Below are 24,262 nucleotides of genomic sequence, written 5' to 3' on the forward strand. Positions count from 1 at the left end.
GCTGGAGATGCAGGTCGGTGGTGTTAGATCGGGGACAGTGAATGGCAGTGGACCCTGCAGCATGGCTGCCCAGGTCATATCTTCTTTGTCACTGGTTGGGTTTGGGCTTGCTGGACCCATCCTGGTTGCCAAGACTTGCAGGCAGGGCGCGAGTCAAAGCGGAGCCAGCAGGGGGCAGCAGAGGGCCGCGCAGACCCACCGGCCAGTGCCGCGCGTCCACTTGCCTCCAGCCTCGGCCTCTTTCTTTGCCCCTCTGGGCGCCCATGGAGTCCACACGGCTGCCCAGACCCCGATACATGGGCGCCTCCCTCCCTCGGTCTCACTGAGGCAGACCGCGGACCCTGCTCCCTAGTGTCCTGAGCTAGGCCTTCCGTCCTCTCTACAGTCACCACAGCTTTCAACTACCTGCCGGGTCTGCCTCCTGGGGGCCCCTCAGTCTTACCTCTCAGACTTCTGCCCCTCCCCCCAACCCCGTGGTCTGTGATCTGAGGGACTGAAATTCTTCAAGAACCTTGAAGAAGGTATTCTCTTCCCTCTGCCTGGAGTATGCCTGTAGCCACATCACCCCCACTGCACACATTTATTCATCCTCCAATCTTGGCTCAGATGCCTCTTCCTCCAGGGAGTCCTCCCTGACTCCCAATCTGGGTCTGATCTCCCATTCTGAGTGCCTGTCCACCACAGCCCTGCCCATGCTAGGTCATCATCACTGTCTGGAGATGGCTTTATCTCCCTGCTGGACTGTAAGTTCCCCAGAGAACACAGTCAGGGTCACCCAATAAGTCCCAGCACCACCCAGCATGGGGCACAGGGTAAGGGCTCCAGGAATGCGTGTGGAATAAGTGAACCTGCGTGAATTCTCATTATCTGTATCTTTTCTTCCTGTGTCCAGCATCTCCATTCATTCATTGACAAATATTTATTGAGCAATTACTATATATCAAACTCTGTCGCGTGAACTCAACTGAGCACCAGAGACAGGAAGATAAACTGGACTAACCCCCACTCTCAGGGAGCTCAAAGTGTAGTGGGGGAGGAAATATGGAAGCCAATGTAATAATAATTAATAATAAATGTTTCATGAGCATTTACCAAACGCCATGCAATAAGTGCTTTACTTCTTTATTTTATCCTCAAAACAGTTTCATGAGGCAAGTACTATGATTCCTCCTATTTCACAGATGCAGAAACAGAGGCTAAGAAAGGTCAAGTAAGGGACTTCCCTGGCGGCCTAGTGCTTAGGACTCCAAGCTTCCACTGCAGGGGGCATGGGTTCAATCCCTGGTTGGGGAACCTTTAAGATTCCACATGACCCGTTGTGTGGCCAAAAAAGAAAAAGGTCAGGTCACACAGGCTATAAAGGGACACACTGGGAATGCAACCAAAGACTTTCTAACTCCAAGCTTTATCCTCTGCACAGTTCCAGTCTGAAAGGAGGAGGGACCAGGATGTAACCCACACCCACTCAAATGCTGGGATCTGTGTGTCCAAGCAGAGGGCAATGCTTAATCCGAAGGAGGTATCGCTGATGGTGGAATTTCAGGCACGGGCCCAGTTTTTGGCCCGGTTAGGAAGAGACCAGTGTCCTTGGCTGGGACTGGGAGCCCCAAGGCTCCTTGGCTCGCTCAGCCTCATCTCTGTCCACTAGGGGTCGCTGCCCACCACCACCTACTTCCCATGAGTCCACGGTCACCTCTAGACTCTCAGGCCCGTGGCTCCTTGTTTTACAAAGGAGGAAGTGGCTGCGTGGGGAAGGAAGTGCGCTGGGCCATGACCAAGAATGATAATGATTCATGGGGAAAACCCTTCTCTCCCAAATTCAACCCCTTTGTATGCAAAAGGGCACTGCACTCTGAAAGAGTCGGCCGGGGTCAGATGGTGCGAGTAGCCTGGCCTCAGAGGTGTGGACGCCCCTTCACCACCCTCCACCTTTGATGGGGGTGCAGGTTTGATCCTCTACTCAGGAAACGGGCTGAATCGAGCCCCAAGGTACTTTTATCTGCTGGATGCACTGGGGTTCCACAGATGATTTCATCTGAGGAAAGCATTCCACTGAACGGACGCAAACACACCTGAAGTGAAGCAAACACTTCAAAATATTGAACCATTTTTGGATCTTGGCACAGGGAAACCCTTGAGGGGTGATGAAAGGGTTCTAAAACTATATTTGGGGAATGGCTGCATATTATGAACATTATGGGATGAATATTCCAAGGTGAATATTATGGGATGGAAAGTATGACACCCCCCCCCAACCGGCCCCCAATGAAGCTGGCAAAGAGATTGTGATGTTCAGGAGGTGACTGAAAATTTGGACACATTGGGTATATGAAGACACTAAGGAATTGTTCACTGTTGGTTTTGTTTTCACTTTTTAGGTGAAATGATGACATTGCGAGTATGTTTTTTTTAATGAGTCCTTACCTTTTGAAAAGACCGTGGTGCTGGGAAAGATTGAAAGCAGGAGAAGGGGACAACAGAGGATGAGGTGGTTGGATGGCATCTCCAACTCAATGGGCATGACTTTCAGTAAACTCCAGGAGTTGGTGATGGACAGAGAAGCCTGGCGTGCTGCAGTCCGTGGGGTCACAAAGAGTTAGACAAGACTGAGCAACTGAACTGAACTGAACTGAACCGTTTAGAGATACAGACTGAAGTATGACTAAAAACAATACCGTGGCTGGAATTTGCTTTCAAAATCAAGTGGGAGAAGGACATGAGTAGGGACAGAAAACAAGATTGGCCTGAGCTCGGGGGAAGGGCATTGTTCTGCCCTCTGCTTTGGATGAGCACGTAAAATCTGAAGTTTTCCAAAGCTTTTAAATTGCTTTTGACCATAACTCAAAATCCAAGTCCAGCCCCTTCAAATATTCTTGATGGGGAAAAATGAGGCCCAGAGAGTAAGGACACTTAGCCAGGTTGCCCCTCCCAGGACCTTCCTGCCCTTTTGGGGTCCCCAGAGAACCCCGGCACTCTCTCTGCTCCCCTCCCACCTCCCTAATTCTGCCCTTCACTTCCAGGCCTTGACCGCATTCCAGAAAAACCCAGCCCCTCACACGTGCCAACCTGGCCCCCTGTGGCCCCTCACCCTACACCTAAACCTTCCCTTCTGTTCCTGGACAAGGGAATGGCAACCCACTCCAGTACTCCTGCCTGGAGAATCCCATGGACAGAGGAGAGCCTGGTGGGCTACAGTCAACGGGGTCACAAAGAGTCGGACACGACTGAGCGACTTTCATTCACTTCACTTACTCAGTTCCTCATTGGCTCTTATCCCAAGTTCAACTTTACCATCACGTGATTCATCTATAATAGGCCATCTTCTGTCCAAAGCACCGTGTTCTGGGTCCCCTGCTCCTTTTTTAATTTTTTTCTTGGCTATGCCACATGGCATGTGGGATTTTAGTTAGGGATCCTGGTTCTCCGACCAGGTGTTGAACTCGTGCCCCTTGCAGTGGAAGTGCAGAGTCTTAACCACTGACCCACCAGAGAAGTACCCCCCTCTTCTATAACCAGCTCCTCCCACTGTCCTCTCTCACTTCCCAGCCACAACCCATCTCCTTGCCTTCCTCACACTCATCCTGGCCCTTGCTGCCTCAGGGCCTTTGCACTTGCCCATTGTTATTTAGTCACTAAGTCATGTCCCACTCTTTTGCGACCCCATGGACTGTAGCCTGCCAGGCTCCTCTGTCCATGAGATTTCCCTCAGGCAAGAATACTGGAGTGGGTTGCCATTTCCTTCTCCAGGGGATATTCCCAACCCAGGGATCCAACCCGAGTCTCTTGAGTCTCCAGTATTGGCAGGGGGATTCTTTACCACTGAGTCACCTGGGAAGTCCAAGACTTCTGCCAAAAACACAGCTCCCCTAGATAGTCACAGTCTTCCTTGGTCTCCTCCTTCAGGTTTCAGCTCAAACATCACCTCCTAGAAAGACTCTCCCTGACCTCCCTACCAAGAGAGCAACCCCTGCCACTCCCGATCCTCTGGCCCTATCTCATATTTTTATAACACTTATCTCCACTTGACATGATATTCTCTATCAGTCTTTCCATTATAACCCTTCTCCCTCCAATAGGATTTAGCCCCACAAGGAGAGGGATGTTGTCTGTCTCCCCAGCCAGCCTGGCAGGCAGGCAGTGTTCGATAAATATTTGTTCAATGATTGAATGACCTGGAAAAACCCAGGTGAATAAGGTGAGACTGGGAGGGGGGCAGGGAGCGAGACAGGTATCCAGGCAATGGGAACAGCCAAGGCGAAGGTCTGAGGCTGGCCCCTCCAGTCCACTGTCCACCACCGTCCATGCACAAGTAGCCTGGATGTTCTTCCGAGGGTGAGGAATTAAGGGGACGTGGAGTTCTTTCTCCCCAACAACAGCCTCCCCAAGACCAAGCCCAGACCTTGCCAAGCCAGCGCAGGAAGCCACACCCTGAAGTCAGATCCATGAGTAAATATTACAGCACCCTCAGCCTCACCCTGGAGAGATAAGGAGAACAGAAAAGAGGCATCCAGAAACCTGCTTCAGCCTGGCTAAGCCAGTAGCTCCCAGAGTGAGCGCTCCGACCAGAGGGACAGGGCAAGTGTCCTGCCCCGAGAGCCGCAGCCGTGGGTTCCATCTTAGAAATGTTGTCAGTCATGGGTGGAGTTTCGGAGAGGAGGCAGAAGGGAGGAGGCCCCAGGTCCCCCCCAGCTCCCTAGGGCACTAATGACGTGGCTGGTGAGATAAGAAGGCTGGGGTCAGGGGACAGAGTTGACAAAATAAGGTCAGAGAACATTGTCCCCAGCTGCAGAGAAGATTAAGACTTGCCCACTTCAATTTCCCAAAGCTAAGGTCTGAGCCTCAGTTTCCTCATTCTGCAAAATGGGTTTTCAGGGAGGGAGGGTGATGCTGGCTGAGACAATAGGTAAAGCCAATAATGTCAAAATAATGCATAAATCGTTAGTAAAATATATCAGTGACCCAACCACTTCTCCCCTCCGTGGGCCAGCCATGCATACACTTTAAAATGTTCTAGTATCACATGAAGAATAATGAAAAGAAACAGGTGAACCAAATCTATGTCAGCCATCTGAGCCACTAGGGAAGCCCAACTTAGGCAAAATGTTATCATTTCAACTTGCTGCTAAGTCTCTTCAGTCCTGTTCAACTCTGTGTGACCCCACCGACTGTAGCCCGCCAGCCTCCTCTGTTCATGGGATTCTTCAGGCAAGAATACTGGAGTGGGTTGCCATACCCCCCTCCAGGGGATCTTCCTGACCCAGGGATCAAACCCAGGTCGCTTATGTCTCCTGCATTGGCAGGTGGGTTCTTTATCACTAGCACCCATCATTTAAACATGGACTCAATATAAAAAGTGAACAATAGATTTTGCATTCTTTGTGTATGTGTCTGGAAGAAATCTTCAATATTTTGTGGGCTTTTTTTTTCCTTTTTACTTTCAGGGTTTTTTTTAATTTTTTTCAGTTTTATTAAGAAAAAATTGATATAGGGAGTCCCCTCATGGTCTCCATGCTCTCACTGCAGAGGGCCCAGGTTCAGTCCCTGGTCGGGAAACTAAGATCCCTCAAGCCACGCAGCATGGCCAAAAAGAAAAAGGAAAGAAAAAGCTGAATATATCACTGTTTAAGGTGCACCGCAAGATGGTTTGATTTACATATTTTGTGAAATGATTGTCACAACAGAATTAGTTAAACCTATCACCTATAAATACAATAAGAAAGAGAAAAATAATTTTAAAGTTATAGATGTTAAAAGACATGAAGATTTAATACCTCCACCTCTCCTTCCTCGTCCTCTCTTCAAAATTTTATCATGCATGCATGCACGCCTGCATGCTCAGTCGTGTCTGATTCTTTGCAACCCCATGAACTGCAGCCTGCCAGGCTCTTCTGTCCATGGGGTTTTCCAAGCAAGAATTACTGGAGCGGGCTGCCATTTCCTTCTCCAGGGGATCTTCTCGACCCAGGAACGGAACCCATGTCTCCTTCATTGCAGGCAGATTCTTTACCACCGTGCCACCTAAGAAGCCCATGCTTTTAATTATATCAATAATTAGTGTTTGCACCATTATAATGACAATGTAAATATTGTTCACTGTAGGACCTATTAGGATACTGTGATTATGTGGCTTTTCTTTTAGTTGAAGTGTGATTGACCCACAACACTGTTAGTTTCAGGTGCACAACATAATGACTCAATCCTCCGTACATCACAAGACAATCACCTCTTCGGTGTGTACGTTTCACTCACAGCTCATCTAAACTCGGATAAGCTCATCGCAGTGACTACCACACTGGATGAGATGGTTGGATGGCATCACCGACTCAATGGACATGAGTTTCAGCAAACTCTGGGAGCTGGTGAAGAATAGGCAAGCCTGTTGTGCTGTGGTTCATGGGGTCACAAAGAGTCAGACACAACTGAGTGACCGAACAACCACCACCACCCTGGACAGCATGTCTAGACTTCTGCAGTCACCCACTGCCTCCCATCACCTTCTGTCACCTCCCACAGTCTGTGCCCCACACGCGGCCAGAGATCCTATTAACACCTAAGTCAGCTCCCATGCCTTCTCTGCTCACATCTCTCCCAGGGCTCCTATCTCAGAGTGAAAGCCAAAGTCCTCCTGTGGCCCACAGGGCCCTGCAGGATCTGCCGTGTTCCCTCTCTGCCCCCTCCGCTCACTGTGCCCCAGCCACACCAGCCTCCCACTCACCAAAACACTGCTGCCTCAGGGCCTTTGCACTTGCTGTTCTGGCTGCCTGGAATGCTTTCCCCCCAGAATCCCCCAGAGTCAATTTTCCCTCATTGAGTCTCTACTCTGATGTCACCTCCTAAAACATCTTCTCTTGACCCTACATAAACCAGTGCAGACACCTCCATCCCCTCTCCTGCTTTCTTCTTCTCCATCACATTATCTCCACCTGATATATTACATCCATTTATTTGTCAGCTGACTATCACCCCAACAAAAGGTAAGCTCTATGGGGCAGGGATTTTTCCAGTCTTATTCTTAGCTGTAACCTAGATCCTAGCACAGTGCCCGGCACCTAGTAGATGCTCAATAAATGTTTGTTGAAAGGTGAATGGATGATGGCCCCTGAGTACCCAATGCCCACCCTGGAGTAGGCACAGCCCTGAGCCCTCCATGCACCTGCTCTCCCTTACCCCCAGAGAAACCCCAGAGAGGTCAGTGTCATGATCACCTACCACCCACTTGCCAGACAGGCAAAGGCCCCTGCCCAGAATGGCCAGGTTTACTTTCTGCCTAGATCTGGGCCTGGCACAGAGTAGGTGCTCAAGAAACCACAGCACTCAATGGGACCAAAAATCCAGGCTCATGTCTGGGAGCACCAGGCGGGGGAGGCTGGGGAGATGGAGCTGGGAGTGAATCAGGAAGTGCAAAGACCACAGAGAGAGGAGGGTCTGTGTGTTGCTGAGGGTGGTAGGGAGCCATGGTGGAGTCTGGACAAAAGCCAGGATCTGTCCTCAAGATTCTCAGAGCCAAAGCCTCTTCTCGCTACTCAGCCAGACGGCAAATCCCCAGAAACCCAGACCTCCCTGGAGACTCCTCTGTGTCATCCGTCCCTGGTGTCCAGTTTCACAAACACTCTCTCAGCCTCTGCTCCATCATCTGATCCTCTGCTGGGGACACAGTGATGCCCACAGCACAGCAGCCCTGGTCCTGCCCTCCCACGACTCAGTCACTTTGAAGAAACAGACCTACCCCCTGACAGTGAAGACCCAAGGTGGTCAGAGCTGGGACTGACTGGGGATGAGGGGTGCACCTCATGAAGTCTGGGAGTCCAGGAGGGCTTCCTGGAGGAGGAGGGGGAGTTGTTGAATAGAAAATGAAATAGAGGAGGGGGAAGCAGGGATGTGCTGGGTGGAGAGAGCACAAGTGAGGCAGAATAACTGGAGCAGAGTTCCCAGAAGGAATGGGTGTTCAAGCAGGCAGGGGCCAGGTCACGCGGGGCCACAGTGACAAGCTGGGCTTTCTCCTGAGGGCACTGAGGAGCCACAGCAGGTTCTGGGCACTGAGAGGGAGCCAAACCAGGGTCAGAGACCAGGGAGGAGTTGGGGAGGGGAAGCCAGATGAGGGGCCAGTGCAGGCTGGGGAGACCTGGACTAAGACAGGAGCCACAGGGAGAGAGACAAAGATGCACAGGGCATTTAAGAAGCAGGCATGATAGAGTGGTATGCGGGGGCGGGGGGGGGAGGAGGGGGAGATTAGAATCAGGGACAAGGCCCCGTCTATGTCCCAGTGACGGTAGACGGTGGCGCCATCTCTGATAAGAGGGTGGGGAGGAGGAGCAGGTCTAGGGGAAGATCTCGAGGTCAGTTTGGGACAGGGTGAGCGAGAGGTGCCCAGAGACATCCGGGGAGGTGGAGGGGGGAAGCATCCTGAATGATATCCTGAGCCCCTGGATGAGGTTCCCAGGGCTCAGGGGAGAGGGCTGGGCTAGGACAGAGAAGGGTGAGTTGAGGTCACAGGAGGGATGGGGGAAGCAGACCATGCCAGGTCACCCACAACTCACCTGGCTGCACCCACCCCTCTCAGCTCACGCTGTCCCCCACGTCAGAGCCCTGCCCTTCCAGGGCAGCTGAGGACACAGTGCTGGAGGAGCAAATCAGGACAGGTGAGCCTCAGGTGTGGCCCCCAGCCCAGAAGCAGGATGCTGGAGCCTCAGAGACACCACGACCCAGACGCCACGGAGATACTGATAACACATTTGTCAAGAACTAAGGTTCTTGACTGGGGAGTGAGGGGTGCTTCCCACCCCCACCCAGTCCCCCCACGGCCTCTACCAAGCATCACCTTCCCAGAGACAGCCCCCTTGCCCCCCGACCACCACCTCTGGCCCCAATTCCAAAATTGCCAGCCCCCTTCCTGGCTTGATTTTTTCCCCATAGCACTTATCTCCATCCGACATGGGATAGATTTTATGTTTGGTTTGTTTATCCCACAAATCTCAGCCCCACAAGGGCAGGGATCCTACCTACTAGCCCCTAGGACCGTGCTTGGCAGACCAACAATGCTGATTAAATATTTGTAGGATGAATGAATGAGCAATTTCTTTTTTAAAAAATATTTTTTATTTGTTTATTTGGCTGGACCAGGTCTCAGTTACAGCATGTGGGATCTAGTTCCCTCACCGGGGATCAAACTTGGGTCCCCTGCATTGGGAGCATGGAGTCTTAGCCCCTGCACCACTAGGGATGTCCCTGAGTGATTTCTTCTTCTTTTTTTTTTTTTACAGTAGATAAAAGTTTTATTAGACTGCAGAATGTTGTTTCATGGAAATTAAGAAAAACATGTTTCACACAAGACATTTTGCCATGAAGTGAAGTGAAGTTGCTCAGTCGTGTCCTACTCTTTGCGACCCCATGGACTGTAGCCTACTAGGCTCCTTGGTCCATGGGATTTTCCAGGCAAGAGTACTGGAGTGGGTTGAGTGATTTCTTCTTGAGCCTCCGCTCTGTGCCAGGCATCATGGCAAGTACTTCACACAAGTTCATTCATTTGATCCTTCCAACAGCCCACGACGTGGGTATTATCATCACTCCCATTTTACAGATGAGGAAACTGAGGCCCAGTGGGCTCCATAACTTGCCTATCGTCATGGAAACTAGGAACAGCGGAACTAGGTCCAATAACACCAACCACCCCTTATGTTTGGGACCCAACTCTGCCAGGCGCTAAGTTCCTGATGCATGGCAACTCACTAACTGCTCAGCAACCCTGACTAGAGTCTACACAGCCCTGGTGTTCAGAGCAGTCAACAGAGACTCGGGAAGAGGCTGCTTCCAGCCCCGCTTCCAGAACGTGTAGAGCCAAGGTCAAGACTGGACTCTCTCTGGCCCCAAAGTGTTCACATATGCCCATTTCACAGGCAGAAAGAACAAGGCTTCAAGGGAAGAAGAGAGAGAATGTGGATTGCTCAGCCCCAAGTAGGAAACCAACAAGAAACACAGCCCCTGGAGCTTCCAGTGGTTAAGATCCCACACTTCCAATGCAGGGGGCCCGGTCAATCCCTGGTCAGAGAACTTGGACAATATGCCGCCACTAAAGATCCTGCCTCCCACAACAAAGATTAAAGATTCCATGTGCCACATCTGAGAACCAGTGCAGTCAAATAAATAAATATGTATAAAAAAACAAACAAAAAATAAAAAACAAACAAAAAACAGAGCCCCAGAGAAAGGATGCAGTCACTAGCCTCCTTCCCTTCTGTGTGGGCTCAGAAACAGCAGAGTTCAGAACCCCCTGCCTGCAGGAAGTTGGGCAAGTCAGAGTCCTTACCCCATGCCTCAGTTTCCCCATCTGCCCGCGGAGGCTCTGACAGTGATCACACCACAGGGCAGCCACTGAGATGAAACCTGAGGGTCACCCACAGCTTTGGGCCTGGGAAAACAGCAGTCACTGTGGATGGGTTTTATCCCTTGGTGTCCCCCACAAGTGGGCCTGCACCATGGGTAAGAACTGCCCTAAAATCTTCCCCTGGCCCTCCTCCCGCCTCCCTGGTGACCTGGTTCCTCTCCTGGTACCAAACCCAGGCCCTCGGCACAAAGAAGGTCAGGCAGCGCCCCAGGAGGCCTGACCAGGTCGTGGCCCCTGGCCCGTGCCTGCCACACCCGCTCTGGTACCCAAACGGGGCCCCAGATCTTCGGTGACTCGATCCCTCCAAATTCAGGTGATCTCCCCCAGCTCCAAATCACCGAACCCTCCCAGGTCCAGCGCCAGACGGAGCCAGACCCCAACCAGGAAGGGCCTCGGAGTGCCAGGCCGCCAACGCCGTTGTCTCCAAGAGCCGGCTTTGGGGTGAAAGATGGTGCTGACCCGAAGCAGATGGCTCCTTCTCAGTGGTGAGCAAGAACAGCACCCCTAGAGCCTTAGCCCCCACGGTCTTAGGGAAGGGGGGGGAGCCTGGGGAGGGAAGGTATGAGCCAGAAACCCAGCAGGTGGGGGCGACAGCTCTGCTTCATGCAGGCACGATTTGCTTCTCCAAGAATCACCAGTGTGGGGCAGGCCGGGGACTGTCACCCAAAAAGATTTTTGAGGTGACTTTGGAGATTTCTAAAACCGGGGTGTAAGGTAGGGTTAGGGAGCCACTGCTGTGCCTCATTCATGCAGCAAACCCCTACTGAGCTACAGAAGCCTTAACTAGTGTGACTTGTAATCAACAGGTCAGCCCCTCCCTCAGGATGTGGTTTGGGCAGTTGCTTTCCTCTTCTCAGCCTCAGTTTCCTCATCTATGAAATGGGTCTAACTCCTGGGGTCATTTGAAGGTCATCCCCAGCAGCATTTGCTACCATCTACTGGGTGTTGTCCTATATGCTTTTTGTGTATTCATAACCACCCCACCCATGACCCCCACTCCATAGACCAGAAGCCTGAGGTTCAGAGAGGTGAAGTCACTGGTCAGGGTCACACAGCCAGAAAGCGACAGGGCTGAGTGCTAGATCCAGAACCCTTGCTCATAGCCAGGCTCCATCAGCATGGAAAGCACCAGAAACTAGGCCAGGCATGTAAGCACTTCTTACGTGAGAACCGCCGCAGCTTCCTGATCCAGGCAGCCACACACAATTCCATCCCAGGCAGACCCGACCAGCTAGTCGGGTTTGGGGCTTATCTCCTGGGTTGAGAACACAAGGGGTGGAGTGGATTAATCACAGCCCTACTTTCTGCTGTGATTGAGCCTGGGGCGGCAAAGGAAGGGCACCCAACCAGGAGCTGGGGTTCCCAGGGGGGCTGGATGAGGCAGCTTAACCTTGTAAGTGGAGGCCTGATGACTCTCATGGCCAGGGAAAACCCTCTGGGTCTCATCCTGGGTCCCACAGGCTGAGTGGGTGCTGTGAGCTTGCTATAGCCAGGCCTATGCTAGATCCTTAGCACAGCCCATCAAATCCGGTCCTCAGATCACAGCCCCCACCCCCCCAGGACTGAGACCCCCTTTAGCACCTGGCAGACAGTTATTGAGCACTTACTATATGCAAGGAACACATGTGCCAGGGGCCCATGTCTCCTCCCCCATCAAATGTGGGGAGCGGTCAAGCCCGCCTCACCCCACCCTTCTGGCTCCTTTTCAGCCGCGTTCCTGAGTGCGGGGGCTGAGATCATTATCACCCCCGAGCCTGCCCAGCCAGCCGAGGGCGACAACGTCACTCTGGCTGTCCAAGGGCTTTCGGGGGAACTGCTGGCCTATAACTGGTATGCGGGGCCCACGCTCAGCCTGTCTTACCTGGTAGCCAGCTACATCGTAAGCACAGGCGATGAGACCCCCGGCCCAGCCCACACGGGGCGGGAGGCTGTGCGCCCCGACGGTGGCCTGGACATCCAGGGTGCCCTGCCTGGGCACTCGGGCACCTACATCCTGCAGACTCTCAACAGGCAATTTCAGACGGAGGTGGGCTACGGACACATGCAGGTCTATGGTGAGACACCCCACAGAGCCCCCTCTACACTAGCTGGGCTTTCCCAGCTCCTTCCCAATCCTTCTTAAAAAAAAAAAAAACTAAAAAGTGTTAAACCCATCAAAAAAAAAAAGAAAAATTCCTAAAATAATGTTAAAATGCTCACCTCCTCCCAGATGGCTTCCAGGATTAAACCTGCCTCTCATCCTGTTCTTTGCCCCTCTGGCTGGGGTTTCAGGGGTACTGCTGGGATCCAGCCATGCCCCCTGCCTGGGGAGGGGGAGACCCTGGGAGCAGGCAGTGCCCGGCCCCCTCCCCCTCTGTCTCTTGCCCCACAGAGATCCTGGCCCAGCCCGTGGTCATGGCCAACCGCACGGCCTTGGTGGAGCGCCGGGACACCCTACACCTGATGTGCAGCAGCCCCAGCCCCGCTGAGGTCCGCTGGTTCTTCAACGGCGACACCTTGCCCATCGCCGTGCGCCTTGGCCTGTCCCCCGACGGCCGGGTGCTGACCCGGCATGGCGTCCGCAGGGAGGAGGCCGGCGCCTACCAGTGTGAGGTCTGGAACCCTGTCAGTGTCAGCCGCAGCGAGCCCGTCAACCTGACCGTGTACTGTGAGTCCTCCCGGCCCAGCCCCCAGCCTCATAGATGGGGAAACTGAGGCCAGGAGAGGGTGCCCGAGGGCACACAGTCAGTCAGTAGGCCAGCTGGGGTTAGAAACCAAAGAGTCCCCTCAAAATGCACTTGACCCATTTCCAAAGGACGAGAAGACCACGTTTGAAATTGAATCATCTTTCCCTTTGAATCAATACCTCCGGGACTGGTTGTTTTCGAAAGGGAGAGGGGACATGAATGGTGGAATGGGAGGGGAAATAAAATTAAAAACATAACCAAAGTATGGAGTCATCCCCAGGGGCAGCAGATACACCATGTGGCATTCAGAGAAAGGGCTTCCCAGGAGGCTCAGTGGTAAAGATGCACCTGCCAATGCAGGAGATGCAGGTTCGATCCCTGGGTCAGGAAAATCCCCTGGAGAAGGGAATGGCAACCCACCCCAGTATTCTTGCCTGGGAAATCCCACAGACAGAGGAGCTTGGGGGGCTACAGTCCATGGGGTCACAAAAGAGTCCAACACGACTGAGCGACTAAACAGCAACAACAACCCAGAGAAAAGAATCACTCAGGTACACGAGGGCTGGCAATGTAGAAAAACTTAGAACCTAGAATCCTACAACCAGGGAATTCTGCGTTTGAGAAGCTCTGGATTCTAGACTCTGAGAACCCCAGAAACTCTAGAGGCAGAGATTCTTAGACTCTAATTCTAAAAACTTAGCGCTGCCCAACCCTATAATCTTAGAAACATAGATTTCTAGACTCTTAGTCTCCTAGAACATAGAAACACCTGCTTTTGGAACCCTAGAATTCTAGATTCTTAGAATGGCTTATTGGAAACCAATCATTTAGATCTTTTTTTCCTTAATGAACCCGTAGATGTCAAAAACATCTTGCAGTGTTGTCTGCTCCAACATCGTCTTTCTACAGAAAAGACAACTGAAATCCCCTTGAGAGGGAAAGTGATTGTCAAGATCTTAGAGCAAGTTAGAGATGCGTGTGGGATTGGCAAAGGCCAGAGCACTTTTTTCCTGCAGGTTTTCCCAGGGGCCCCTCCAGCCGGGCGGGTGCCCACGCCGACGGCCCTCTCCCTCCACTGCCCTGTTTCTCTCCCTCCTGCCCTCACAGTCGGCCCAGAACGCGTGGCCATACTCCAGGACTCCACCGCCCGCACAGGCTGCACCATCAGAGTCGACTTCAACACCTCCCTCACGCTGTGGTGTGTGTCCCGGTCCTGCCCGGAGCCCGAGTACGTGTGGGCCTTCAACGGGCGGGCCTTACGGAACGACCAAGACCACCTGAACATCAGTGGCATGACAGCCGCCCAGGAGGGCACGTACACGTGTATTGCCAAGAACCCCAAGACCCTGCTCTCTGGATCTGCCTCAGTGGTGGTCAAACTCTCCGGTGAGTCTCCCCCGAGCCCGGCCACCACCCCCTCCCCTTGGAGGCCCACTTGGACCCCAGCTTTGGCTGCCCCACCCACCATTCTGCTGCCATGATGGGAAAGGGAGAGATGCTCACCCCATTCATTGGCCAAGGGACCAAGTGGCATTTCAGGTGGACCCTCTTCATCCCCAGGTGACAAAAGGAAGGCAGTCTGTGCCTTATCACACACCACCCCACCCCCGGAAAAAAAAAAATCAACATATCAGACTCTCTTCCTTGAGGGGTGGCAAAGCCAGAAACGGGCCACATGTCCCAAACCGTGCGGCGGTAGAGTGGAAAAACATTCAATGTCCCTTGACATGAAGTGCCCCTGTTTTAAATTCAGTCTGTCACAGCAGCTGCAGGCTGGAACCCCCTCCCTGCCCCAGAAACAGCTGAACCTCCTCGCAGCCAACTCAATTATTCAGTTATCTGGCGCGGATGCTGGTATGCGCATGCGCTCACGCGCGCACAAGCAGCCGCACTCCCGGGGAAATTACAGCCATTCATTGGCAAATGGAAAAACACAGCGAGAGAGGCACTGTCTTGCCTCTGTCCTTAAACAACCTGGCGGTGGGGGTAGCACGGACACAGCTGGTGTTCTCAGAGCCATCAGGATCCTCAGGGGACATCTGCTCATCCCCTGGGGATGGTGGCTTTGAACCTGAGGGCCTCATTCATTCCACCTTGGTTCCTTCCCAAGTGGCCACCACCCCCCGGGGACAGTGGGAACAATCCTTCCCTCCCTCGTGCCTCCCTCCTACTAACAGGCTGGGTCTCATCCAAAGGGTGGAATCTCTTTCACCCAAAGCAGAAATGGCATGCCCAGAGGTAAGTGTTCCTCCTGCCCCACCCTACCGGGGGCCTTGGCAGCTGGTCTTGGTAAGACCCAGGGGGGTGGACCAGATGACCTGAGGCGCTGCCCAGAGCCCTGTCTCTGCAGGTCAAGATGAGGGTGTCCAAGGTGTGCAGGTATGTGCAGGGAGTGGGTACAGCGACCCCAAGGGCCTCCTGAGCTGTCGGCCACCCTGTGGCAAGTACCAAGGGGGGAGACAGAGGAAAGGGAGCCAGCACTCTGGCCCCACCTGGTCTGATGGAGGAGACATGGTCTCTGCCCTCAGAGAGATGGTCTTGAAATAGGGAAGCACGGCCTCCCTATTCAAGAGCTGCCAGTCAGAGAGAAGAAGCAATGCCTCACACGCCACCCGAGCAGTGATGAAGATGACATGACTTCTAATCAGATGGAGGAGACACAGGGGACATTTAAGGAGATTTTGTATTCTGATGGGGGAGACAGGGTCTTAAAGAGACATGGCTTTTTTTTTTTTTTTTTTTTTTTGAGAATTCCTAGTCTGATGGGGGAAACACAGTTTCCACCTTTGAGGGTACTCCCAATCTGATGGGGGAGTACAGGCCCACCACTTTCTAGGAATTTCCAGTGTGATGGGATAGGCATGCCCCCCCCATTCAACTTCTGGGGTCCCCAGCTGACTGGAAAGACCCAGCCCAATAATAAATTGGAATTTCCAATCTGATGGAGGAGACATGGCCTCCCACCCTGTGGAATCTTTCCATCTTAATGGCGAACTATAGCTCCCCCTATTCTGAGGTCTTGCAAGCTCACAGAAAAGACAACACCTGGAGTACATAGCTCCCAACGATCTAATGGGGGAGACACGGCCCCCATAATCTGAGAATTTCCAATCTGATGGGGGGTACGCAGCCCCTGGACTTTTAACAATTTCCAATCTGATGGAGGAGACATGACTCGGCCCCCTAGGGTCTTCCAGTTTAATGGGGAGAGATAGTCCCCCAAGGACTAGAAATTCCTAGTCTAAGGGGAGCGAGACGGCCCCCACGCATGGGGGTCTCCCAAACTGATGAGGGAAAACGCAGCTCCCTGGCGGGCAGGCATTATTGAGACACAAAATCTGCCTCCACTGCCACACAAATCACCACCTCCTTCCTCTGTCTCCCTTCTGGCACCCCGGCACGGGGAGGGTCAGTCAGTTGGGAGAGGCATAGATGAGCTGGCTGGGGGTGGGCGGGGGGCGCTGTGACCCATGCAAGCCCAGCTGACCCAGCCGCCCTCGCTGTCTCCCCAGCTGCCGCGGTCGTCATGACCATCGTTCCGGTGCCGACCCGACCGATGGAGGGCCAGGACGTGACGCTGACTGTCCAGGGCTACCCCAAGGACCTGCTGGTCTACGCCTGGTACCGCGGGCCTGCCTCCGAGCCCAACCGGCTTCTCAGCCAGCTTCCTTCCGGGAACTGGATCGCAGGCCCCGCGCACACAGGCCGGGAGGTGGGCTTCCCCAACTGCTCACTGCTGGTGCAGAAGCTGAACCTCACGGATGCCGGCCGCTACACACTCAAGACCGTCACGCTGCAGGGCAAGACGGAGACGCTGGAAGTGGAGCTGCAGGTGGCCCGTGAGTGCGCAGGAGGGGACGGGGAGGGGTGGCTCTTTTCAGACAAGGGGTCCCAAAAGTGGGGAGGGGGAACTCTGCCTCCTCCAGCTGACTTGGGCCTCCCCAGATGGAGGTCCTGCCTCGTCTGTCAAAACCGATAGACCCGGGGCAGACTGGCTTCCTCCATCGGACTGGGGGCACTCAATGGGACTTCCATGCCTTCTCTCTTCTGTAAGAAGCACACCAGACCAAAGGTTTCAAAATACAGGGTGTAGACTGAGGATAAGGTGCCCTTTTTCCTGGGACATAAAATACAGGAGACACTGCCGCTACCCTCGGGCTGCACTTCTCCCATCAGACGAGCGGTATAGAGTGAGGGTGGATCCGTGCCTCCCTCTTCAGACTGTCATCTTAGACAATGCGGATCGTGTTTCATGCTTTGTGTTACAATAAGAGAACAGAATTTCTACCCTCAGAGGGTACATTTCTTTTTCAAGGTGAAATAAGGACGATCTTCTCCATCGGGATGGAGACCCCTAGATAGTGGGAATTGTGTTTCCTCTGCAGACCGGAAATTCCAAGTGGTCAGGAATAATGTCTCTTCCATCAGACTGGGAATTTCCAGATGTTGGGGACCATAACTCCCAGTCAGACTGGGAGCTCCCGGAAGTCAGGAAAAATATCTCCTCCATCAGACTGGGAGCTTCCAGATGTTGGGGACCGTGTCTCCCCATCAGACTTGGAGCTCCCAGAGGAAGGACCATGTCTCCTCCATCAGACTGGGAGTTCCCAGAGGAAGGACCTTGTCTCCTCCATCAGACTGGGAGCTCCCAGGGGTAGGGACCATGTCTCCTCCATCAGACTGGGAGTTCCCAGAGGAAGGACCTTGTCTCCTCCATCAGACTGGGAGCTCCCAGGGGTAGGGACCATGTCTCCTCCATCAGACTGGGAGTTCCCAGAGGAAGGACCATGTCTCCTCCATCAGACTGGGAGCTCCCAGAGGAAGGACCTTGTCTCCTCCATCAGACTGGGAGCTCCCAAGGATAGGGACCATGTCTCCTCCATCAGACTGGGAGCTCCCAGGGGTAGGGACCATGTCTCCTCCATCAGACCGGGAGCTCCTAGAGGCAGGGACCATGTCTCTCCCATCAGACCGAGCATCCTCAGAGATCTGAGAGGCCATGTGCCTGGAGCCTTGCCTCCCACATCAGACCTGGCAGTCTCAGAAGACATGTCCCTGAGTCAAGGACTCTGACCGCCCTCCCTAAGAATTGAAGTGCCCAGGATCAAGGACCCAATCACTTCCAGACACCCCTAGCACCCTCCTTCATCCACTCACTCATCAAAACCTAGTTTTCTGGGTCAGTGTTGGGGGGAGAATGCTGGTCCATGACAGCAGGTCACCCCTTGATGGAACTTCGGAACTCCTTTTCACCCTGTCTCTCTTCTCACAGTCAACCTTCCTTCCTCGCACAAGGACCAACGCCACACCTTCCTGAATCTGAACCTGGCGCAGGCTGAGCATGGGGCGGGTGGGGCCGCCGGGAGGCCAGGGTCGGGCAGGGGCGCAGGAGGAATGGGGGCACCGGGGACCTGGTCCCCCGCCTCCCCTGATGGCTTCCTCCACCCCTGTGCCCCGTCCTTCCCCCACAGTCCTGGAGTAGCACTGTGGACCTGGAGACCTCCAGAGAGATGAGCTCTTCACGTCACTCTCCTTGTCTCCTCCCCTGGAGCAGAGGACCACTCACTTCCAGCAAGGATGCCGGACCATGGTCCTCTGGTCTCTGCTTTCACCCTAGAGTTAGAGCCAACATGGCCCTACTCCTTCACCGAGCTGTCGGAGAGCCACAGAGGCTATAAACGTCCTGGTTAACAACGCCTGTGTCAGCCTCTCCTTCCACTGCTGCCACCCTTGTCATTCCTGGTGGCCACACTTGCTTCCCTTCCCACCCAAGATGATCTCGGTCTGGCTACATGCATGCACAAGGATGCCCAAAACGCAGGGCTCCAAGCCCCCACTGCTTCATGTCACAGCCTCAGGCCCTTCCCACGACGCCCCAGGTTATTTCTGAGGGTCCTGCTTTCCAGTGGCTGAAAGAGTGCCTCTCCTGTGGCTGTGGGACATGCCACCAGCCCCCCACACTGCACCTCCCTCCATAACCTGGAGTCTGACGCAAAGCTATTTGTGCACAGGACAAGGAATGACCAAATTTCTTAACAAGAGTTCCAGCACCTTCTGGCCTACATCGATTTAATCAAAGATGCCCTTTTGCGCCCTCCACTGTCCTGGGATTCCCCCACCCCCACTCCATGTATCTCTCAAGCATCACCTGCAGAATCCTAAAAATATCTCCCTCCTCCTCTACACACACCAGAAAAGCCCCTATGAATAAATGAATGGAAACGGGGCAGGGGTGGGGTTGAGGGGTGGAGAGCAGGGGAGAGTGGGAACCAGAGGGCGAGTGTCTTCTGACCCCTCTCACTAGGGTCTGAGCCACAAGCCCCACCCAGCTAAGATGACCCACTATAGTGAGACCTGGTATTAAACAGAAGTGTGACAGCAGACTCCAGGCTCAGGGTGGAAAGAGAGGTTTGGGCAGGGATGGAAAAACTCAGTAGAGCGATTTCTCAGAAACTTTCAAGACAGAGCCTTTCTGGGGATGGCCATGTTGAACTGAGATGGTGAGTGGTGAAAGGCACCCAGAATGAGGGTTCTGAAATCTGGGCTAGAGTCCTTCATTTGCTATGGATTCACTAGACCCTCTATTTGTCCACCAGTAAAAAGGTGTGGACTTAACAATACTGAAGTGGATTGCCATTTTCTTCTCCAGGAGAATCTTCCCACCCAGGGATCAAACCCAGGTCTCCTGCATTACAGGCAGATTCTTTACCATCTGAACCACCAGGGAAGACCTAGGATAGACTAGAGTTTTCCAAACCTTTAATTAGCCTCAGGGCCCTTTCTTCAAATGCAAGCTTACATGGTATATCAATATATTATTTTTTAAATATTTTTAATATATTAATTTAAATCACAATGCAATAAAAGCAGATATCAATTCAAAAGCTATAGCCCTCTTCTCCCACCACCACCAACTTTCTACACACTGTTGAAAAAAAAAATTCTTACATTTAAATAATAATTGGATTATAGAGGCAATTAAAATGCAAAACACCAACCAAAATCAAATGACAGTGAAAATATTATGTATAGAAACTGTGGGATATGATCAAAGCCACACTTGGGGCAGGATGATAGCCTTAAAATGCTTAAATATATTGAGAGTACCAAAAAGAGAAGATTTTGAAATTGAGCAAAATAAGGTTACCACTCAAGAAACTAGAAAAAGCCCATGAAATAAACCAAAGAAAAAATGTAAGAAATTAAGAAAGGTAAAAGCAGAAATGGATGAAATATAAAATCAAACAGAGCTAGTCAATAAAACCTAAAGCTGGTTCGTTGAAAATACCAGAGAAATGGACAAACTTTTTGCAAGTATGATAAGAGACAGAGAAGAAGACTATTATATAAAAGAGAAACTGTTCTGACTGAAGTAGAGCAGATTAAACGCTCAATAAATATATATAACGAGGGAAGAGTATGTGGATACTTCCCCAGCGGCCACTTCTCTTTGCTCTTTTATGACGGAGGCCCTGTCTCCCATAAAGGAAGCTGAAAATGCCAGATACTCACTTTCCCAGACTGCCTTGCAGTTTCAGGTGGTCATGTGACCGATTCTGGCCAATGAAGGAAGAAGAGAACTAAAAGTTCTGTCCAGTGACTCTCCCTACCCAAGTGGGCACTAAGGGAATTCCATGGAGTTGAAAGCTACTGGCTAAACCAATGTTCTCCAATATGAGGTTTCCAGGCAATGGCACAGCTAGGAAGTGAGGATGGGCTTTAGCCCATACTCTTAACCCCAACAACACTATCCAGACCCAAAATGGGAAATAGCGTCTGTATTCACCCCATACCTCCAAGTTCACATAAGAGTCAGTGACATATGTATCAGTGAGAACTTTTCTTCAGTGTCTAGTAAAAGAGATTGGACATAACACAAACAACAAAGACAACACTAGAATACAAGATAAAAGAGAAACTGACACGTTTGGGAGTGGCTTACATAGATAGATTATTTCTCTCACACATAAAAGGTGACCATAAGCAGAGCTGGGGTGATGGCTCCACAGTGTCATTAGAAACACAGCTCTTTCTGTCTTTCTGCTCCATCATTTTTAGCTTGGGGCTTTCATTCTCTTGATCACCTCATGGTCCAAGATGGCTGCTGGAGCCACAGCTGCCTCATCCACATTCCAGGCAGGAAGCAGAAAGAAGGGAACAAAAAGTAAAAGCAGCTCCATGCCTGATTATGGACTGTGTCCCCCCCCACCTGCCCATTTTTTTCCTTTGTGGCCACACTGCGTAGCATGGGAAACTTTCCTGACCAGGGATCAAATCCATGCCTTCTGCAGAAGAAGCACAGAGTCTTAGCCACTGGACCACTACGGAAGTCCTAAACGGTTCCCTTTTTAAGGAACCTTCCCCAAAGTCCCATCCTACAACTTCCACTTACATCTGATTGACCAGCTTTTAGTCATGTGGCCATCCTAGCTGCAAAGGAGGCTGGGACATGTAGTCTTTTCCCTGGGTATATCACTGCTCCAAAGAACGTCAGGAACTTCAGAACCTCACTGCTGTCAAAGACAGTAAAAAATGGATCCCAGGTGGGCAGCTGGCAGGCTCCGCCATGACAGACCTTGGAACTCCTACTTTCCAAGCTGGACGAAATGGCCTTTCTCACCTAAGCCCAAAGGGAAGGAGCCCCAGATATAGTAGCCAGGATTTGGGGAAGACTGGGGTGGTGTTCTGCCAGGGCTTGCTTTGTGCAGTAGAGAATGAGGCCAGCAGGAGGGGTGAAGGAGGGGAGGGGCTGGCAGCTCAGTTTTCTAGGTCAAGGTGGATCCCATATCCTCAGGGTGTGGAGGCTCAGATGTCCCCAGGGCTAAGTCTCCTGTCCCCCTAGGCTTATCCGGGCTTCTGGACCAGGCAGTCCAATCCCCCTCTTTAACAGTCCAGGAAAGAAAAATAGCAGCAAAGCTTCCCAGATGGCTCAATGGTAAAGAACTTGCCTGCCAATAAAGGAAACCACAGGAGACATGGGTTCTATCCCTGGGTCGGGAAGATCCCCTGGAGGAGGGCATGGCTACCCACTCCAGTATTCTTGCCTGGAGAATTCCACGGACAGAGGAGCCTGGTGTGCTACAGTCCATGGGGGTCACAAAGAGTCAGAAACACCCTGGCAAGTAAATTATGCTGACCCTGTGCAGTCCCGTGGTTGACGACTCTGCCCTCCCACTGCAAGGGCCCTGGGAGTGGGGATCAATAATAATAGCTCCTAGTATCTCAAACATTGATTTTGTCCTTTTGTGTCTCTGTCTCCATGAATTCCTACAAGAACCCTGAGTAATTACTGGCAGTTCCTCCACTTTACAGATGAGGAAATTGAGACCCGGAGAGCCAAAAACCTCGCTCCAGGTCCCATAGTTTCCATGGCTCCTGGAAGGAAGCTAGCTGAGTTTCCGTCACTCCTCGGCAGGGCTGGCCAGGCCAGGGCACAGGCTTGGAGCCCAGACAGAACTGAGAGCAGCCACTTGAGCTGAAGGACTCCAGGCAAAGTGACTTTTCTCACTTACAAAACAGAGATAATAATAGTCTCCACCTCTGAGGACTGTTGAAAAGATTAAATGAGTCAATATAAGGAAAGAATTTAGTTACCTAAGTGCTTGATGAATGCTTTTTAACTCACTCAGGTGGTAGTTTGGGCAACATGCAGATGGAAAAGCCAAAAATAACCATTTTTCTGTCATGTCTTCTTCCTGGGGCCTTAATTAAGCCTATGTCACAAGTTCCCCCGTGACAAACCTAGGCAGTGTATTAAAAAACAGAGACATCACTTTGCCAACAAAGGTCCATATAGTCAAAGCTATGGTTTTTCCAGTAGTCATGTACAAATGTGAGAGTTGGATCATAAAGAAGTTGGATCATGAGTGACAAAAAATTACTGCTTTCGAATTGTGGTGCTGGAGAAGACTCCTGAGAGTCCCTTGGACAGTAAGGAGATCCAACCTGTCCATCCTAAAGGAAATCAACCCTGAATATTTATTGAAAGGCTGAAGCTGAAGCTCCAATACTTTGGCCACTTGATTGGAATACAGTGGCCACCTCTTTGGAAAAGACCCAGATGCTGAGAAAGATTGAAGGAGAAAGGAGAAGGGGGCGACAGAGGATGAGATGAGATGGTTAGATAGCATCACCTACTCAGTGGACATGAATCCACTCAATGGACATGAATCTGAGCAAACTCCGGGAGACAGCAGAGGCCAGGGGAGCCTGGTGTGCCACAGTCCACAGGCTTACAAAAAGTCGGACACAGCTTAGTGACCGCAAAACAACACAGGTTCCCCTCATTTTATGGAATACAGGATGTTCTTGGAAAACTGTAATCATCTGAAAATAGTTTATGAGAAAAATAACACATGTGTACAATAAGAATCCTGATGCCAAAAGGTTTGTTGTTGTTGTTGTTTTTTTTAATTTAAAAATAAAAAATAATGAGGAATCCCCTGACAGTCCAGTGGTTAGGACTCGGCGCGTTCATTGCCGGGGCCCCAGCATTCCATTCCTGGTTGGGGAACTAAGACCCCACAAGCCATGTGGTGCAGCCAACAACAAAAAAAAAAAAACAAAAAACAAACAGAAAATCTAAAAATATCAAACTAATCCCAACGCTGCTCATCACAGGTGCGGGCGACTGTGACCTCAACACAGATCCTCTGGCTTGCGCCTCACCGCCTCCCTTTGAAATGGAGCTCTATTTCTCCAGTCTCCTAGCTCTTTATTAAAAATACACCTTCCGGGTCTCCCCCTGGGCCCAGGAAATCTGTGTGTCTCCAAGGAAGGGAGCTGGAAACTGGATTTTTGTTTTTAATAAATAGCCTGGGTGATTTTTTTCAGCTGCAAAGTTGGGGGACCCAGATGCAAGGACTGTCTGACCAACAAAAAAAGGAAAATAAGGCACAAAGAGTAGGAGGCAACTGATCCGAAGTCAGTGAGCCAGGAAGGGGCAGGGCCAGGGGTTGGCCCAGGATCACATAGCAGGTTTTCAGACTGGAGGCTGAGACTGGGGCCTCCTCTGCCCCAGGGGCCCTCATAACTGCTCCCCTTCTCCCCCCACCCCACCACCCACCTCCTCCCCACAAAGCCCAGAGGGTGCTGGGGTCCTCTTGGACCCTCGGATTCCATTAGCCGTGGGTGGGAGCCGAGCCGGAAATCCAGTGCAGTCTCTGCCTCTCTCAGCCCCCTCCCTCCCTGCTCCCCCAAGATGCCTTTTCTCAAG

The 24,262-nt window shown here is 51.9% G+C and overlaps 1 protein-coding gene across 1 annotated transcript; it reads left to right on the top strand.

Annotated features, from left to right (window-relative positions):
* The first annotated feature begins 800 nt into the window (after nt 1-800).
* On the top strand, nt 801-23,041 carry CEACAM16 (CEA cell adhesion molecule 16, tectorial membrane component). The gene is made up of 8 exons (XM_043437121.1): nt 801-812; nt 8,561-8,639; nt 10,695-10,832; nt 12,091-12,435; nt 12,753-13,028; nt 14,155-14,433; nt 16,560-16,886; nt 18,519-23,041. Exons 1-8 carry the CDS (start codon nt 801-803, stop codon nt 18,527-18,529), a joined length of 1,467 nt encoding a protein of 488 aa, XP_043293056.1. The 3' UTR covers nt 18,530-23,041.
* Nucleotides 23,042-24,262: the final 1,221 nt, after the last annotated feature.

Source organism: Cervus canadensis, chromosome 18 (assembly GCF_019320065.1).
Source record: "Cervus canadensis isolate Bull #8, Minnesota chromosome 18, ASM1932006v1, whole genome shotgun sequence".
NCBI lineage: Eukaryota > Metazoa > Chordata > Mammalia > Artiodactyla > Cervidae > Cervus > Cervus canadensis.